This window comes from Pagrus major, chromosome 13, assembly GCF_040436345.1.
Source record: "Pagrus major chromosome 13, Pma_NU_1.0".
Classification (NCBI taxonomy): Eukaryota; Metazoa; Chordata; class Actinopteri; order Spariformes; family Sparidae; genus Pagrus; species Pagrus major.
In genome coordinates this window covers 590777-610177 of record NC_133227.1, presented here as the reverse complement: position 1 = coordinate 610177, position 19401 = coordinate 590777, and the positions used below count along the sequence as shown (strand labels likewise).

The 19401-nt window shown below is 40.4% G+C and overlaps 1 protein-coding gene across 1 annotated transcript; it reads right to left on the bottom strand.

The window, feature by feature from the left end:
- Positions 1-16745: 16745 nt before the first annotated feature.
- Positions 16746-18516, bottom strand: LOC141007605 (complement C1q-like protein 2). Its single transcript, XM_073479973.1, has 4 exons — positions 18252-18516; positions 17554-17637; positions 17316-17444; positions 16746-17216 (listed from the first exon to the last, which is right to left on the bottom strand). The coding sequence occupies exons 1-4, from the start codon at positions 18499-18501 to the stop codon at positions 16936-16938; spliced, it is 744 nt and encodes a 247-aa protein (XP_073336074.1). The 5' UTR covers positions 18502-18516; the 3' UTR covers positions 16746-16935.
- Between the last annotated feature and the right edge of the window lie 885 nt (positions 18517-19401).

The following is a 19401-nucleotide window of genomic DNA, read 5'->3' as shown; positions in this document are numbered from 1 at the left end:
GTTTTCTCCTCTCTTCGTTGGTTTGTCTGTTTTTCCAGGTCCTGTCTTCCCATCATGTTTTCCTGCATTTGCTTCCTGATTAATCGTAATCTGGTTTGTATTTTGTTGTCTTCTTTGCTCTTGGATTACTCCTGTTTTGTTGCCTGCCCTTTATTCCTTGGATCTTGGATTTGGATTTTTGGACTTTGGACAGTTTTGATTAAAGCCTGATTTTAGTTTTCAACCACCCTGCCTCAGTGTCTGCATTTGGGTCCATTTGTGTTAAACCTGTCAGAAAAGGTTAAAAAGCCTTTGTTTATTTGGCTATTTCTTGCTGAAATTCTTAAAAACATTGACGCTGCAGGTTAAAAATGAGCTGATTAGTAACCTACACGTAAACAAAATGAACAAATGGACATTTTCAGGGTGCAAACATGCACTGACAATATCTTTAAGAACTTCAACATGAATTCTAAAGGCTTTATAAACTTTTTGCCGGAGGAAGGCCATATTATGTGGATTTAGTGTATGCGAGACAATTCTGGATTTATACTACAATGGCAAGAATTTCTGAGCGCAGTGAGCTTACTGCACATACTGCCATGCCAGAATGCATTACGTCTCCTCAGACTGTCGATGACAGACAGTTCAAGCACCACACTGTATTTTTGTTTATTTATTTATTTTGATGAGAAATAAACTTAGCAGATTTCAAATATTGGCATATATGCTTCTACGCTATCAGACTTGAGTAGCCCGCTAACTGCCTCACTGGTTGGTAGGGTTGGGCTAATTTTTAAACACTTTCAAACCTGTTTGATATAAGTCCTGAGACTGGAACAGTATACTGAATTTTTTATCACTAGATGTCACATGAGACTCAGCCACCCCCAAGAGGAACATAATGAGATGCCATGAATGAGCAATTTCGAACACAGTCAATGTCTGGTGGTGGTGTCACCTTTTCAGTGAATTATATCCAGAAAGTTGTGGTTTGTAAAACACAGCAGATTTAATGTTGCATTTTCACTGAGAGGGATGCAGACCAACAGAGAGCATTATGGGATTTAAAGGTCACCGTTTCAATCCCTGCACAGAGTTGCTGATTTCCTTAGAAGTCATGAGTCCTGCTAAAGGGTACTTCAGTAAGACACTGAGCTCTCTTTTGAAATCAGTCTGCAAAATGTCGTAAAAAGAAAGACGGGTACATCTGCAACAGAGGATCTAACATGAAGACAAAATCTTTTTATCAGACTCCAATTATCTAACGCACAAATAAGCAACAACTGAACAGCTGGTCCAAAATATTCTCTCTTACATGTGCAAACAAAAATCTGCTACACACAGTACCCTCACACACACACACAGACACCAGAGGCGGTGTTCGCTAATTACTGACATGAGGATTCTCAAGGGGGCAAGGAAAACAGAGAGGTTCCCCTCGGCATCCTGGGACCTGTAGCGCCCTCCAGCCTCGTTGGACCTGCGGTTCTTCCACTTAATCACCTTCGCTGCCAGCTGGTCACATGATCGGGGAGGAAGTAGGACGGGAACAGAGGAGCAGGGGAGACGGTGAGCGTGTGTGAGAGAAGGAAAGGATAAGAGAATGTATTAGCATAGTTAGACTTCCAGCACATATTAACACACACACACACACACACACATTTTAATATCTAAATATACATACACAAACAAGGAGAAGCTGCCAAATCTCAGATGATAAGATGAACAGCCTGAGGATTTAGGAGGGTGAGCCAAAACACACACACACACACCAACACAAACACACACCTTTTCTTGCTCACACTATCTCAGTTGAACCCACTGAAATCTAATATAAGATAAAAGCTGCAACCTGGACATTTTTTACCACCTGCATTTTGCATAATGTTTTAAAAAGTGTGACATGTAGAAAAGGCAGAACTTTTCTTCTCGTAAGTTCTTGAATCAACAAAAATAAAAACAGGTCTGTTTTAGTCGACTAACAGCACAAATGCACTCAAACATTTTCTGTTTTTAAAGAGCCTTTACACTCGTCGCCTGTGACAACAGAGGGCAGAGCTGCAGCTTGTTGTTCTGTGCAGACATCTATCATTCGGCTGTGCGCAGTTTCCTCTGCTGAGTCATCTCCTTCAAATTGTCTCTGTTCATGCCAAATCATGTTGGTAAACGGAACAACTGAGAGTTTGGAGCTGGAGTTCATGTTGTGGCTCAGTTTGGCTCCTCCAGATGACTCCCTTAATTTATTTGGCTCAGCGTATGTGGAACTTAATATTGCAAATACGGCTTTTCAAGCTCCGACAGACTTTGTAATTAAAGTGGCTATGATTATTTTTTTGCCATTGATATTTTGGGAGGCAGTGGAACACGCTGTAAGCACAACTTTGACGGACATATACAGTATCTCCTTACAAATTTGACATGCTCAGCATTGTTTTTTTAAGAACTTCTCACTGAAAAATAGTTGCCAGCTGTGGCTGAAAATGATGCTGTGAAAGTGGTGAGAAGAACCGAAACATTGGGTGGGTGAAGTTCGCAATTTATTGGAACATTTATTGGAATTTAGTGGAACAACCGTGGTACTGGTTGTTCCACTATGACATCGCAACAACCAGTACAACTGTGATGTCACAGTGGAAAAAACACAACCAACTGTGATGTCACAGTGGAACAAACATAACCAACTGTGATGTCACAGTGGAACAATCATAACCAACTGTGATGTCACAGTGGAACAACAAAACCAATTGTGATTTAAGTGGAACAAACATAAAGAACTGTGATATCACAGAGTAACAATCACAACCAATTGTGATGTCAGTGGATCAAACAGTAAAAGCTGGCTTTGATGTCACAGTGGAACAAATATAACCAACTGTGATGTCACAGTGGAACAAACAGTAAAACTGTGATGTCACAGTGGACCAATCATAACCAACTGTGATGTCACAGTGGATTTAAGTGGAACAAACATAAAGAACTGTGATATCACAGAGTAACAATCACAACCAATTGTGATGTCAGTGGATCAAACAGTACAACTTTGATGTCAGAGTAGAACAATCATAACCAACAGTGATGTCACATTGGAACAATCACACCCAACTCTGATGTCACAGTGGAACAAACAGTACAAGTTGGCTTTGATGTCACAGTGGAACAAATATAACCAACTGTGATGTCACAGTGGAACAAACAGTACAACTGTGATGTCACAGTGGACCAATCATAACCAACTGTGATGTCACAGTGGAACAAACACAACCAACTATGATGTCACAGTGGTACAAACATAACCAACTGTGATGTCACAGTGGAACAACCAGTACAACTGTGATGTCACAGTGGAACAACCAGTACAACTGTGATGTCACAGTGGACCAATCATAACCAACTGTGATGTCACAGTGGAACAAACACAACCAACTATGATGTCACAGTGGTACAAACATAACCAACTGTGATGTCACAGTGGAACAACCAGTACAACTGTGATGTCACAGTGGAACAACCAGTACAACTGTGATGTCACAGTGGAACAAACATAACCAGTTGTGATGTAACAGTGGAACAATCATAACAACTGTGATGTCACAGTGGAACTAACACAACCAACTGTGATGTCACAGTGGAACAACTGTGGTACTGGTTGTTCCACTATGACATCACAACAACCAGTACAACTGTGATGTCAAAGTGGAACAAACATAGCCAACTGTGATGTCACAGTGGAACAATAATAACAACTGTGATGCCACAGTGGTACAAACATAACCAACTGTGATGTCACAGTGGAACAACCAGTACAACTGTGATGTCACAGTGGAACAAGCATAACTAACTGTGTTGTCACAGTGAAATAAACGTAACCAACTGTGATGGCACAGTGGAACAACCAGTACAACTGTGATGTCACACAGGAACAACCAGTACAACTTTGATGTCACAGTGGAACAAACACAACCAACTGTGATGTCACAGTGGAACAATCATAACCAACTGTGATATCACAGTGGAACAACCAGTACAACTGTGGTGTCAAACTGGATCAACCAGTACAACTGTGATGTCACAGTGGAACAACCAGTACAACGTTGATGTCACAATTGAACAACTAGTACAACTTTGATGTCACAGTGGAAAAACATAACCAACTGTGATGTCACAGTGGAACAACCAGTACAACTGTGATGTCAAAGTGGAACAAACACAACCAACTGTGATGTCACAATGGAACAATCATAACCAACTGTGATGTAACAGTGGAACAACCAGTACAACTGTGATGTCACAGTGGACCAATCATAACCAACTGTGTTTTCACAGTGGAACAAACAGTACAACTGTGTTTTCACAGTGGAACAATCATAACCAACTGTGATGTCACAGTGGAACAATCATAACCAACTATGATGTCACAGTGGACCAATCATAACCAACTGTGATGTCACAGTGGAACAAACAGTACAACTGTGATGTCACAGTGGAACAACCAGTACAACTGTGATGTCAAAGTGGAACAAACATAACCAACTGTGATGTCACAGTGGAACAACCAGTACAACTGTGATGTCACAGTGGAACAACCAGTACAACTGTGATGTCACAGTGGAACAACCAGTACAACTGTGATGTCACAGTGGAGCAATCATAACCAACTGTGATGTCACAGTGGAACAAACAGTACAACTGTGTTTTCACAGTGGAACAATCATAACCAACTGTGATGTCACAGTGGAACAATCATAACCAACTGTGATGTCACAGTGGAACAATCATAACTAACTGTGATGTCACAGTGGTACAAACATAACCAACTGTGATGTCACAGTGGAACAACCAGTACAACTGTGATGTCAAAGTGGAACAACCAGTACAACTGTGATGTCAAAGTGGAACAAAGACAACCACCTGTGATGTCACAGTGGAACAACCAGTTCAACTGTGATGTCACAGTGGACCAATCATAACCAACTGTGATGTCACAGTGGAACAAACAGTACAACTGTGTTTTCACAGTGGAACAACCAGTTCAACTGTGATGTCACAGTGGACCAATCATAACCAACTGTGATGTCACAGTGGAACAAACAGTACAACTGTGTTTTCACAGTGAAACAATCATAACTAACTGTGATGTCACAGTGGTACAAACATATCCAACTGTGATGTCACAGTGGAACAACCAGTACAACTGTGATGTCCGGTGGAACAATCATAACTAACTGTGATGTCAAAGTGGAACAAACATAGCCAACTGTGATGTCACAGTGGAACAACCAGTACAACTGTGGTGTCAAACTGGATCAACCAGTACAACTGTGATGTCACAGTGGAAAAAACAGTACAACTGTGATGTCACAGTGGAACAACCAGTACAACTGTGATGTCACAGTGGAACAACCAGTACAACTGTGATGTCAAAGTGGAACAAACATAACCAACTGTGATGTCACAGTGGAACAACCAGTACAACTGTGATGTCAAAGTGGAACAAACACAACCACCTGTGATGTCACAGTGGAACAACCAGTTCAACTGTGATGTCACAGTGGACCAATCATAACCAACTGTGATGTCACAGTGGAACAAACAGTACAACTGTGTTTTCACAGTGGAACAATCATAACCAACTGTGATGTCACAGTGGAACAATAATAACTAACTGTGATGTCACAGTGGTACAAACATAACCAACTGTGATGTCACAGTGGAACAACCAGTACAACTGTGATGTCACAGTGGAACAACCAGTACAACTGTGATGTCAAAGTGGAACAAACACAACCAACTGTGATGTCACAATGGAACAATCATAACCAACTGTAATGTAACAGTGGAACAACCAGTACAACTGTGATGTCGCAGTGGACCAATCATAACCAACTGTGATGTCACAGTGGAACAAACAGTACAACTGTGTTTTCACAGTGGAACAATCATAACAATTGTGATTTCACAGTCGAACAAAGACAACCAACTGTGATGTCACAGTGGAACAACCAGTACAACTGTGATGTCACAGTGGAACAACCAGTACAACTGTGATGTCAAAGTGGAACAAACATAACCAACTGTGATGTCACAGTGGAACAACCAGTACAACTGTGATGTCAAAGTGGAACAAACACAACCACCTGTGATGTCACAGTGGAACAACCAGTTCAACTGTGATGTCACAGTGGACCAATCATAACCAACTGTGATGTCACAGTGGAACAAACAGTACAACTGTGTTTTCACAGTGGAACAATCATAACCAACTGTGATGTCACAGTGGAACAATAATAACTAACTGTGATGTCACAGTGGTACAAACATAACCAACTGTGATGTCACAGTGGAACAACCAGTACAACTGTGATGTCACAGTGGAACAACCAGTACAACTGTGATGTCAAAGTGGAACAAACACAACCAACTGTGATGTCACAATGGAACAATCATAACCAACTGTAATGTAACAGTGGAACAACCAGTACAACTGTGATGTCACAGTGGAACAAACACAACCAACTGTGATGTCACAGTGGAACAAACATAACCAACTGTGATGCCACAGTGGAACAATCATAACAACTGTGATGTCACAGTGGAACAAACATAACCAACTGTGATGCCACAGTGGAACAATCATAACAACTGTGATGTCACAATGGAACAATCATAACCAACTGTGATGTCACAGTGGAACAACCAGTACAACTGTGATGTCAAAGTGGAACAAACACAACCAACTGTGATGTCACAATGGAACAATCATAACCAACTGTAATGTAACAGTGGAACAACCAGTACAACTGTGATGTCGTAGTGGACCAATCATAACCAACTGTGATGTCACAGTGGAACAAACAGTACAACTGTGTTTTCACAGTGGAACAATCATAACAATTGTGATTTCACAGTCGAACAAAGACAACCAACTGTGGTGTCACAGTGGAACAACCAGTACAACTGTGATGTCAAAGTGGAACAAACACAACCAACTGTGATGTCACAGTGGAACAAACATAGCCAACTGTGATGCCACAGTGGAACAATCATAACAACTGTGATGTCACAGTGGAACAAACATAACCAACTGTGATGCCACAGTGGAACAATCATAACAACTGTGATGTCACAATGGAACAATCATAACCAACTGTGATGTCACAGTGGAACAACCAGTACAACTGTGATGTCAAAGTGGAACAAACACAACCAACTGTGATGTCACAATGGAACAATCATAACCAACTGTAATGTAACAGTGGAACAACCAGTACAACTGTGATGTCGCAGTGGACCAATCATAACCAACTGTGATGTCACAGTGGAACAAACAGTACAACTGTGTTTTCACAGTGGAACAATCATACCAATTGTGATTTCACAGTCGAACAAAGACAACCAACTGTGATGTCACAGTGGAACAATCATAACAACTGTGATGTCATAGTGGAACAACCGTGGTACTGTTTGTTCCACTATGACATCACAACAACCAGTACAACTGTGATGTCACAGTGGAACAACCAGTACAACTGTGGTGTCACAGTGGAACAACCAGTACAACTGTGATGTCAAAGTGGAACAAACACAACCAACTGTGATGTCACAATGGAACAATCATAACCAACTGTAATGTAACAGTGGAACAACCAGTACAACTGTGATGTTGCAGTGGACCAATCATAACCAACTGTGATTTCACAGTGGAATAAACAGTACAACTGTGATTTCACAGTGGAACAAAGACAACCAACTGTGATGTCACAGTGGATCAAACAGTACAACTCTGATGTCACAGTGGAACAATCATAACCAACTGTGATGTCATAGTGGAACAACCATGGTACTGGTTGTTCCACTATAACATCACAACAACCAATACAACTGTGGGGTCACAGTGGAACAAACACAACCAACTTGGATGTCACAGTGGAACAATCATAACCAACTGTGATGTCACTATTGTTGTTTTTTTGGATCTAGGCTTTGGGTTTGGTTAGAGGAAGGTTTGCAAAGTGAATGGCATGGATCAGAGATGAAGTTTGACAGTGTCAGGGGAAGGATTTTTCAATTGTTCCTCCAGAAAGTGTTTAGGAGCATGTTTCAGGCCATTTGGAGTCGGTTAGTACATATTTGTATTGACATTTTTTTGGATCTGGGGTCAGGGTTTGGTTAGAGGCAGGCCTGCAAAGTGAATGGGATGGATCAGAGGTGAAATTTGACAGGGGCAACATTTTTCAGTTGTTCCTCCAGGGGGTGTTTAGGAGCATGTTTCGGGCCGTTTGGAGCGTGCTGGCACCCGTCTGTACGGACACTTTTTTGGATCTGGGGTCAGGGTTGGAGGCGGGCCTGCAAAGTGAATGGAATGGATCAGAGGTGAAATTTGACAATGTGTCAGGGGCAAAATTGTCCCTCTAGGAGGTGTTCAGGAGCAGGTTTCGGGCCATTTGGAGTCGGTTGGTGCCTATCTGTATTGACATTTTTTGGGATCTAGGGTTAGGGCTATACATCTAGTTGGAACAAACATAACCAACTGTGATGTCACAGTGGAACAACCAGTACAACTGTGATGTCACAGTGGAACAAACATAGCCAACTGTGATGTCACAGTGGAACAATAATAACAACTGTGATGTCACAGTGGAACAACCAGTTCAACTGTGATGTCACTGTGGAACAACCAGTACAACTGTGATGTCACAGTGGAACAACCAGTACAACTGTGATTTCAAAGTGGAAAAACCAGTATAACTGTGATGTCACAGTGGAACAAACAATTTGGGATAATTTAAGTGCACAACTCAATAAAATATATTAACAGAGGTCTACTCATTTTTAGACATTTTAATGCGGAAATGTTACATATTACATCTTCAACATGAAACACCAATCGAAGAGGATAAAATACAACAACAATCAATTCTGTGACAGACCATGAAAATCTCTTTTTTGACATTTGAATTAAAGCATACTGTAGTGTGGAAAGCTCAGTAAAGATGTAAGGAAGCTTGATAATCATGTCTGAATGGTCATAAAATCTTACAGACCATTGCACTTGAGAAAAGAGAAAGTAGTAAAAGTCTTTATGTGTATTTATTGCTGAAATTGTAAGGAGAGTAAAATAGAATGTAAAAGAGGACACAGACTTTGTAAAAAGATGATAAAGCATAAAATATCTTTATAGGGTATAAAAAGACATTAACATCTTCAGTGAAATTTGCAAAAGTGATTAAAAGGAAAAATCTTTTATTGAAGAGGGATCGGAGCATGAGACTGTTAAGTGAACTTTAATATTCAACTTAAAGTAAAACAAGCTCTTAAAGATTCTCATCCTTGAACAGAAATAAAGTGCAGACCAAACAAAATGCTTTCAGAATGGCACCAGTACACACACGATGCTGTGAGTACGAGAGCTGCCTCATTATCTCCTGGTTTGACAGTATCCTGTCCTATTGATCCATCCTTAAATCAACAGTGTCACCTTATGTTGGTGAGCTGCATAACAGATAAATGGAGGAGTCAACCTTCACGTTCAGGGTCCGTCCACACAAATGAAAATCGACCCACTAATATTTGTTGAATGCATAACAAACACGCGCACACATTCAAAGAAGGGACAGGAAATCAAATATTCAACAAGCCACTGGCTAATCACCAACATGCTGAGGTATTTGATATCAGAGAATGGCTGTCGTTCACAGATGCTTGAAGCTATTAGATAGAGGAAGTACCCACAAATAAGCTCACACATACACTTAGGATCAATATCTAATTTGACACAGCCGTCACCTTCAACAGATCTGCGGAGGAAAGCAAAACGTGCCCTCCGACTCCAATCACTGAGCGGTGAGGGAGACCATGTGGCTCGTCTTCTGTGGCCAAGACTCTTCCCATCCCAGGCTTAAGTAGGATGACTTATTTGTCACTGTTGCGTGAGGATAGCTTTGATGGCAGATTACGATGCATTAGGAAGGTGCTCCCCCAAAGGAATAGGAGACTAATGCAAGGATCAGGCAACACAATGTCAGCCTGATAACTATGCAAATATGTTGGGAACAGAAATGAAAGTTGGGCAGGACACCTGCTCTTTATATTCTGTGTATATATTATATATACTCTTTATATTCAACATCCACTTGTTTTTATGTGCAGTTTCACTTTCTGCTTTAAAAATTGGGTGAAAAGGAAGCAGAAACAGAATTAGCAAAAAAATCATGATATATGTTTGAGTTAAAGGTCTAATTTGTAAAACATGGCCAGAACATTTATCCGAAAATATAGGGGGCAGCATATCCGCTACCTGCTGCTCACTTTACTCTTGCTATAACTATCTTTGGCTGTAGCTATCTAGTGAGCTCAGTTAGTTGTCTCCCCCTTCGTCCCTACAACTTGGGCGATGGCGGGGTACACCCTGGATAAGTCGCCAGTTCAACATTCTGTCAATGAAATCTGTAAACTGTGCTTTTGTTGTTCTGTTCTGTACACGCAACATCCAATGCATGTCTGTCCGTCCTGCGAAAGGGATTAACCACAGCGGACGACGGCATATTGGAAAGTCAGGTTGCAACGTAAACACAGAATGACGTCATCTGATGACGTATGAGGATTGAAGGGTTGACACATTTCATAGGGGTAAAGTTCAACCAATACCACTTGTAAGGCAAGGGGTGTGTAAATGGGATTGGGTCTATGACTCAAGAGACGAGAAGACATGACAGGTAGTGACAGAAGAGGTGTGAAGCAGCATAGGAGCAGGAGAGAGTCAGGCATCTGCAGCAGGGGAAAACAGTGAAAACTCAGAATAATTTCACACAATGGTGAAGTGAGGTTTCGACCAAACCAGAAGTGATTGTGGAAGGACAATTGCGATAAATCCAATAAAAAAAATGTTACACACAGAAACCTTGCACACTGAGTCCGATATGTCAATCATTCTATTCACAAAACAAGACAAGATAGAGTCGTCAAGCAGTGACGATGATTTTGTGGTCCTCTCACTTCCTGAGAAAAGGTAAAGACAAGATATCGGACTATCGCCTAACTTCAGTAGACATCTCTGTCTTGACATAACGTCAACACTGTTGTTTCTTCACAGTCTGTTCTTATATATTGCCCCTTTAAACAACACTCAAGCCTCTGCTGTTTTTAAGAGACTTAAAATATTGGCAGACCAAAACATCAGACGTGTGGAGTCATGAGGGGTTCATCATCATCAATGTTCAACAAAGTAAAGCATGAAACAAACATTTCTCCATCAGATTTTCCACATGGTTTTCCACCATTAACAGCTCTTTAATCATGTGATCTCCTTGAGTCCTCTTCTTCTGTAATAGTTTAATATCCCAGAATGGAAAATGAGCACTACATGCTGTTCATTTTGATGTTATCAAATCCTAATACTAATATTGACACTGCCATATTTGACAAGCGGGAAGATGCCGGCAGCGGACACAGCTTCTTCGTCTTCTTCTTCTTCTTCTTCTTCTTCTTCTTCTCAGGTGAGATAAATGTTCGCTAAATCCGCACCTTTTAAACGATTTTTCAAGTAACGTCATTTTGTCAACCTTTCCTAATACAGTACTTAGAAATGCACAGAAAAATACTTTGATGGAAACACGGCTAATAACTATCACTCAAATTCTCGATAAAAGAACGGTAAAAATATAACATTTACTGTAGACTGTGAAAATAACATCAACAAACTAAATCCCATTACTGCCGTCTCACTGAGTCAACTGAAAAACTTTTGGTTGTGATATATCTTGAAGCTAAAATGGATATATAATGTTTTGGAATACAATTCTTCTGTTATTGAATCAAGCCCCACATGGAATACCTGTATTGCAGAATGATTGGATTTGGTGAGGATGATTGGCTTGATTCAATTTGGGCACAGGATTGCCCAGACGGCTGAGTGTGCTGCAGCTGACACCGGCGGTGTGCGAATCACTAAGTGACTGATCAAGAAGAAAGACAATTAGACTATGCAGCTTCGCAGCAAATGCATGCATGTTTTAAGTGTTTGAAGGAGAAAGTTAGCTTTTAATGTGTGTTTGTGTGTGTAGAGTATGTGTGTGTGTGAGTGTAGCCCAGCTCTGTTGGCTTTTTCCCTCCACAGTGCTGCATGGATTTGCATCTCATTGACAAAGTTTATCAGCTAAAGACACTATTGCTCTCTGCGAGTTGCACTTTTTAAAAAAAGCCTCTATAACAGCCTGTTTTAACCAAAATAAAAGCATCTCCTTCCATTGTTATTCTCACTGTATCGAGTCAAATGGAAAGGATAAACAATAAAAGATGAAGTTTTCATATTGCTGCCTGGTTAGTCCCCTCTGAGGCTACATAGCGATTACAGTACAACAAAGAAATATTCATATATAGGTTTGTCTCAACAAAGACAGAAGCATATGGATATAATACAGAGTTCCACACACATAAATTGCACTGAAACAAGCCCTGTAGATATAAAACTGTCAGGCAGCATCCGTCATTCGTTCTGTGCGGTCAACTGTTGACAGATCATGACAGATTAGAAAAGTCCCATTGGCCTAGATGACTGATGTGAGGCATTGACCTTACCAGGTACAGACAAATGGCACGCACACACACACACACACAAATACACCTGCATATATTTTCAAGCACTGTCAGATACAAGCTCATAACTGATGGGACGTGCATATTTGCCAACCCTCCTTTCCCGGGAGACTCCCATTTTACTTTGCTTTTCTCCCGGTTTCCTCCCAGGGTCACAGTTCTCCTGTATATCTCCTGATTTAAGTTTTCATTTTTTCATCTATCAAGTTATCATAACTTCTTTCTAGTGTACTGCTGCGCCTCGCCCTCCTCGGTGAGTGGGAGATGGTGAGAGAAATGGAGAGAAATGGATAGGAGAAGAAAAAATTAAACAAATCTCAGACGCCCTGGAGAGAAGAATTCATGTTCTTACGTAAAGTTTTAAAGAAAACAGGCTGTAAAATCTTCCACGTCAATTTTGGCAAGTTTGATAAGTTGGCAGTTTGTGTCCCCCAATATTAGTATAAACTATTCATTAAACGCCTCCAAATGCTAAAAGAATGCAAATTTTTCTCCTCTATTTTCCTAAACAGAGTGGATGTTGACTGAACTCCTCCTGCTTTATGTTAGTGTTCAGAATCAGATATACTTTATTGATCCTCGAGGGGAAATTGGTTCATCCAGCAACAATGAACACATTGAGGTTTGGCTGTTCTGTATGGTCTGTATGTCGTGCATTCACATGTCTACGAGTAAAACACAGTCTGTGTAAATCGTAATCTAAATGTGCACGTTCTGATATCGCCGTGTTTTTTCTGGAACATCATTAATCTTACTCCAGGAACACATCCCTGCAACTGACCAATCATGTTTTTGTAATGTCATAGCTTCGTAACTCAGGAAAGAGGCTTGAAAAATATAAACATGGGAGAAGTTATCCCTTCTTACACACGGTTAATTTTTTCTTTTCCTAAACCTAACCAAGTAATTTTGTTGCCTACATCCAACCAATTTGCAACAGATAAATAAATAAAAAAGAAAAATTCTAAGTGAGCAGGATGCAAACCTCAGTCTGCTGGGTGGGAGTCCTGTGTTTAACCCATTCAGGAACAGCAGAATGCTCCAAAAATGGACTTGGAGCAACATTAAATATGATGCTGTAGGAACAGCACCACCACTGCAATATCAGATAAACCTCCAAGCATGCACAGTAGCTGCTGGTAAAAGAGTTAATACTGAAAATACAGTGAAATGCTTGTTTGCGTTTGATCGTTTCTACAAAATGTGATTACAGAGCAATATTGATGACTATGGTTTATTAATGTGCTGAAAAAATAATTGGAAATAATTTGTTAGTTTATATACATATATATACACAGTATATACATACCAGTGCCTGAATGTCTGACTGAAGATTTATGTGTGTGTGTGTGTGTGTGTGAGCAGTGCTGCTGTTGCCTCTGTCTGCTGTGCCTTTGTGAAAATGTATGTATTGTCTGTGAAATCTGCTTGACAGTGATAGGACTGCATGGGTACACTGGTCCAGAGGGGCGGCCATCTTCAGTTCAATGACAGTTACCAGTCAGCATTAACAGCAAAAAACACAAACAGAGACACCTTTATTCTGCACCTTTCTACAAGCTCTGTAGATGTATTATTGATGATTTGTCTACATAAAAATGTTATCACTATGACCTTTAAGCCGTCTCTACGAAATCACAGTAGATAAACTCTGACACATTTGAATTAAATATTGGTCAAATAACCTTAACTCAGCTCCAGTCAATCACTATAAACTGAATGAGGATGAATGAGGATAAGCCAGCCCAGTCCTTGTCCAATTGTTCATTTAACCATAGCCCAATTGCGGTCAGAGTAGGAATAAGAGTAGAGATTACATTCAACTGTTCTGCCTCCATTTCTTTCTCAGGCATTCATTCATTCCTTGCCAAGTTCACCAGGGTGATACCAAGCAGGGAAGCAGCTCGCTTTCATCTGCAGTGGAGCCGAGTAGCCATGAAAGGATCAATATCTCTCAAGAAGCAATACAGTGTGTAGATCCCCTGGTACCTGTGTATAACTTGGCGCCTTCTCAAGATATGATTGTACAGAAAAAATCTGTTTATATTGACTGTATGGTGTAGTGTGAAAGAAGACATTAAAACCCCTTGGTTGTGACTTTACTGGATGACAACCCCTGTCACCCGACTTTACCTCCTCCACATGCCTCACACTCATGGAAAGAATGGCGTTGGCATTCTTGCTTTTGCTGAGACGAGGCCTCCAGCATCCAATTATTTCACTCCTTTAAATGCCTTCACAGCAAAACCCCTTCAAAGGCCTATTCTCTTTTTCTCTGTGTGTAGGACGTGCTTTCACTCCTTTATGTCTTTGTAGCCCTTCCTGTCCAGTCAGCGCTGCCTAGAATGCAATTCGCAGTCTCCAAATGTACCCCGGCCCCTTTCCTCCTGTTATTTTAATCTGTGTGTAAAATGCCATGGGACAGATTGCAGCTAAAACAGATGGGAGGAACTGTCTCAGGGTTTCCATAGATAAAGAGGCAGAGAACCCATCTTAAGGCCAAACGAACTCTCTGAATGAGACTCATTCTCCCAAATCTGATATTCCTGTGGCTGCTGGACATCACGCTGAGATGAATCCCTGTGAGGGAAACCCTCTCCCTCATCCACTTATCTCCCTCACTGTTCTTTAGTGCTTAGAAAATCCTTTTTTGTGTGTAATCATAATCTCCTCCGAGCAGCTCCATCATTGCCATTGAGACAGTTTATGCAGCAAAAGGCCCTCAAAGTGATTCTGTAACAGGGAAAGTTACCTTTTTTATTACTATGGAGCGCCCAGTCAGCCATATTTCAGCTATTTTTCTGAAAGTGGGGAAGTAAAGCCACAGAAAGTCTGTTGTTTAGGCACAGATTGACCCATTTCACTAACACTGCCAACACTGAGGGGTTCATTCACAGAAACCTTTCTTTACTGAATTGTTGATTTTGTCTAGACTGTATGAAAGTTACATCTCTTCTTACTTTTAGCTTTGTTCAATCTGTCCAGTGCATTTGTTGTTGTTGGACCCAAAAGCAAGACTCAGACACGAAGTTTGCAATAGTTTTAAGTTAAAGTATATCATCTCCAAACTTTAGCTGGCTGAACGAATGGGAAAAACAAGAGTTCTGATTCGACCACAGTTTGATTCAAGGCCTCAGATTCAATATGGTCTCTGTGCTGGTGAGAAAATACAAGCTGCTACAGGCTGGAGGAACACTTTAACTATGATACCCTCTCATGTACTCACAACACACATAGACAAACACTCACAGAAACACACTGATCCTAATGCTGGCGCCTTTTAGTGTGACTGAGTTAAACTTGTTAAACTTGTGACTGAGTTAAACTTGTTCTTCACTCTGTCTCACTTTTATCTCATTCTTTTCTCTATTTTATTTGTTAAATCAGTTATTATCTGTTCTCTTGAGCCCTCTGGTGGTAAGCAAAATTCTTCAGCTCAGTTTGGACAATACAAAGGTCCTTCAGACTGCTGAACTGTGGTCAGAGGTCAAAGGTCAGGGGTCAGATATTCATACATTCAGCATTTGAGTGACTCACATTGTGAAGGTTTTGTTTCGATTGCTAATTATACATTACTTTTAGTAGTTTGGTTATGTTTTTGTCTACTTTAGATACATTTTTATTTAATTTTGACATTAAACAATGAAAATGTTCTTTTTATAGGCACTATAGACCAACACTTGATTAGAATTCTTGTATATGTGGTTGTTTTTATATAAGTGTTGAACACATTGTGCACTTGCATCACCCAGTCACCAGAATTAACTTCCACTTTATTTATTTTGATACAGATCCAAATCCAAATGTTCAACCAAATACAGTATTTTCACAATTTATGTTCAAATGTACCAACAGTTCATTGAACGTGTTCAGGCCCCATACCCTCTCACTGAAGTACTCCAAGGTCTGTTCAAACTCTTTGATGCAGTACACATCTTTTATCACCAGAGGGCGGTATTACCCTGATATACGGAGAGTATCCGCTGCAGTAAATCATACAGACTGTGCAATAACTTCATGTTGTGTTGAAGTAAAAACGGAAGGTCATCTTATTTATTTTGAATAAGGGGGCCTTAGATGCAAATGGCCGAAATGAGACTTGTAGTGAATCTATAAAACGTATCACAGGCTTCACAGCCTACAGTCAATGATAACGAACAGAATCTAAAAACTTGAATGCAACTTTGATTTATTTAAATGTTAGATTCAGAATCACATTATTTGATACATGCAGTAAATGTACAGAAATTTGTCTTGGAGGCAGCAGTCCTGAGATACATCAGCATTTTATAAAGATTCACAGTTTAACCAATAACAACAGGGTTTGTGACAATCAGTCATACAGCAGCCTGAACAACATCTTTACAGTGGGAAGAGAAGGGAGCCACTGAAGGTGTTGAGGTTACCCTTGTTGTCATAGACAGTATAGTCTGCTGGGAGAACCAGGTGAATAACATCTCCTGCCATCAGCTCCAAGATAACAGAGTTAGTAACAAATTCAGGACCCTGATCATTTTTTTTCTCCCAATTAGACATGATCTGTTGGTTATTCTTGTGCATTGTCATAATGAGAGTACCCAATCGGTAACCACACACAGTGAACTGGAAATAGTAGACCCCATTGACTGGTGCTGTGAAGAAACCTACAGAGTGAGAGCAGAAAATGAAAAACAGTAGTCATTTAATGTAAATGTACATGAATACACTTGTTTGTATTGTTCATGTGATCTGCAGTATATTACCTGTAGATGGATTGTAAGCATTGCCAATGTTGGTGAAGACCTTGCTGAATTTCAGTGTGGTGTCTGTGTTGTATGGTCCAACTATTCCGTCATCAGTCAGACCTGTGTAGAAGGCCACCTTTGGTTTCTCTGATGACACAAAAAAGAACAATTATATAATTAAAATTAACCTGGACTAAATTAGCAATGTCTGTGTGTGTGTGTGTGTGTGTGTGTGGATGAGTAGATACAGTCTCACCTGCATTTTCTCTCTCCAGCTGGTCAATCCTGGACTTGCTGATGAGAAGTTCACTCTCACTGCTGCTCAGTCTGGTCTGCAGGTCTGAATTTAATACAATGACAGTGAATCACAGAACAGCAGTATTGGAATGTAACTAAGCACATTTACTCAAGTACTGTACTTAAGTACAATTTTGAGGTACCAGTAGTTTACTTGAGTACTTACATTTTCTTTCCCTTTTATACCTCAACTCCAAATATTGTACTTTTTACTCCACTACATGAATGTGTTCACTTTAGTTTCTTTGCAGACTGCATGCTGCATCAGAGCCAAAACAGCCCATTTGTAAATTCATTTATTTCATAGGCAGTGGGATTTTAAAAAAAACAAACAAAAAAAACCTCATAATCAAAAAAATGTGAAATATTGGATCTGATAATCAACCAGGCCAATAATCAGTAAACTCCAGGACACTTGTTTTGCTCTCGGTGGCCGTCAGTCTAGTTTTCAAAGATTTCAGTTCCAGAGTTTCACAAAATAACAAAATAACACACTGAGCTCTGTTGTATGTTTCATTAAATGTACTTAAACGATCCAGTCCGTATCATATTGATGTTTAAAGCTTTATTCTGGAGCTCCCAATCATTACTCCAGTGCACTGACAGACTTCAGTCGAACATGATCATCACTGAACAGGAAAAGTAATCAGTCTGTACCTGAATTCTCTCTCTGCAGCTGCTCCATGTGAACCTTGAGCTCCACCACCATGTCTCTCAGTGGCCTCAGCGCCGTCCAGATGTCAGGGTAGGTTTGCTTTGTGGTCTGCTCGGTCGATTCCTCAGCTGGATCTTTTGGCGCTGTCTTCTCGTTGATCTTACCCACCTCACCGAGGCCTCCACTCTCCCCCTGAGCCCCTGACCCACACAGACCGAGTAGCAACAACAGCAAACCAAGAACAACCCTCATTGTCTTCACAAAGTTACAGTGGTAGAGTTGGTCTGTCTTATATCGTCTCCAAACTTCAGCTGGCTGGAGGAATGGGAAAAACAACAACTGTTTTTGTTTGATAGTTTGATTCAAGGCCTCAGATGATTCACTATGGTCTCTGTGCTGGTGAGAAAATACAAGCTGCTACAGGATGGAGGAACGCTTTAACTATGATACCCTCTCATGTAGTCACAACTGTGCAAACACACATAGAAAAACACTCACAGAAACACACTGATCCTAATGCTTTGAGTGTGGCTGAGTGGCTTAATCTGATTCAATTCAGTGAGTGAGTAAAAAAAAAGTGGTACACCACAACATCTGCCATCAAAGAATGTAGAAGGTGCAATATGTAAGAATTTGGTTGAAAGCATTTAAGATGTCGTTAAAATTATCAACAGATTGTGGTGAAATAACTGTTTTGATGTTATGGCATCCATGTATTGTGTTGTAATGTTTAGCATGCTAACCAGCTTGCCCCAGCCTGTCAGGCATTATAACTTCTTTGCTAGTGGTGTTAACACCAACACTTCCCCGGTGCTCTGAGCTCCCAGCCCGGACCACTAGCTCCATGGCTAGCTAATAGCTAGCGGTATCAACGGTTGGCAGTAGTTAGTGGTCACTCTGGTGATATACTCCCCTCTATATGTTGTGAGTGTGAATTCATCAATTGGCCAATTCTTACATATTCCACTTTAAAAAGGGGTACATTTTCATTCTGTCCCATACAAATCCAACTGATTGTAGTAGATAAGAAAATGCTCTTTACTCTATAATTTAATATAAACATTACTGATCACACTGTACACACTTTCCATTTTATAGAAGTGTATCCAAAGGGAGTGTTTTTTGTGATGTAAGTGTATATACAATATCCCT